At 42.5% G+C, this 1,181-nt stretch overlaps 1 protein-coding gene across 1 annotated transcript; it reads left to right on the forward strand.

The window, feature by feature from the left end:
* Positions 207-1,181, forward strand: LOC104750390. Its single transcript, XM_010472180.1, has one exon. The coding sequence runs from the start codon at positions 207-209 to the stop codon at positions 1,179-1,181; it is 975 nt and encodes a 324-aa protein (XP_010470482.1).

The following is a 1,181-nucleotide window of genomic DNA, read 5'->3' on the forward strand; positions in this document are numbered from 1 at the left end:
GATCGCCTGCTGCTGATGATGACATTTGTCAGCAATCTACCTAGTATTGTAACCTTTAGGTTAAACATCACTCCATTATATAAGGATGATGCAATGTAATCCTTTTTAATAAGAATAAAGATACACTTTTAAGCCTCTCTTCTCTTTGTATTACCTTGTGTTCTAAACTCTGCTTTCATGGTATCAGAGCACCAGTAATACGTTCTATGGCTTCAGATGATTCTTTTTCTTCCTCTCCTCTTTCCATTTCTCATGTTGTGACTCTCAAACTCACTGAGTCCAACTATCTCCAATGGAAAATTCAATTCGAGTCCTTCCTCTCACCTCAAATGCTTCTTGGATACGTTAATGGCTCGCTTCCTCGTCCAGCATCCACTCGATCTGTCACTGGTGCTGCAGGAGTTACTGAAGAGCCTAACCCGGAGTTCCAGAAGTGGATTCGTAATGACCAACTGTTCATGGCCTGGATCTTAGGATCTCTCTCTGAAACCGCCATCCGAGTCGTGTATGGTCTGCAGTCTGCTCAGGAGGTATGGTCTGCTCTCGCTAAAAGGTTTAATAGAGTTTCTACCACTAGGAAGTTCGAACTACAGAATAAGTTACATGCTTGTCTTAAGTCTGGTAAAACCATGGAAGATTACCTTAGCGAACTCAAACAAATCTTTGACCAGCTAGATTCAATCGGCTTTCCCATGACCGACCTAGAGAAAATACATGGGTTGTTGTTTGGTCTAGGCAAGGAATATGATACTGTTGCTACCGTGATTGAGCATTCTATGGATTCTCTTCCCACTCCTTGCTATGAAGATGTAGTCTTTAAGGTTATTGCCTTTGATGATAAGCTGAAAACGTACTCTGTTGTTCCTGCTGTCACTCCGCATCTTGCTTTTCAAACTGAGACAGCATACTATGATCGAGGAGGTTCAAACAACATAGGAGGTCGTTCTTGTGGAGGTTACAGAGGAAAAGGAAATTACTCTACCAGAGGACGCGGCTTTCAGAACCACAGTAGTGGTCAGAACAGTCAAAACAGAGAAAATGGTGGCACAAAACCAACCTGTCATATCTGTGGGAAGTATGGTCATAGTGCCTTTGACTGCTACAATCGCTATAATGAGTCTCTCACCAAACCTGATTTGCCAAATGCTTTGGCTGCAATGCGTGTCTCCCATAGTGAATAA

The sequence above is a fragment of the Camelina sativa genome, chromosome 2 (assembly GCF_000633955.1).
Source record: "Camelina sativa cultivar DH55 chromosome 2, Cs, whole genome shotgun sequence".
NCBI lineage: Eukaryota > Viridiplantae > Streptophyta > Magnoliopsida > Brassicales > Brassicaceae > Camelina > Camelina sativa.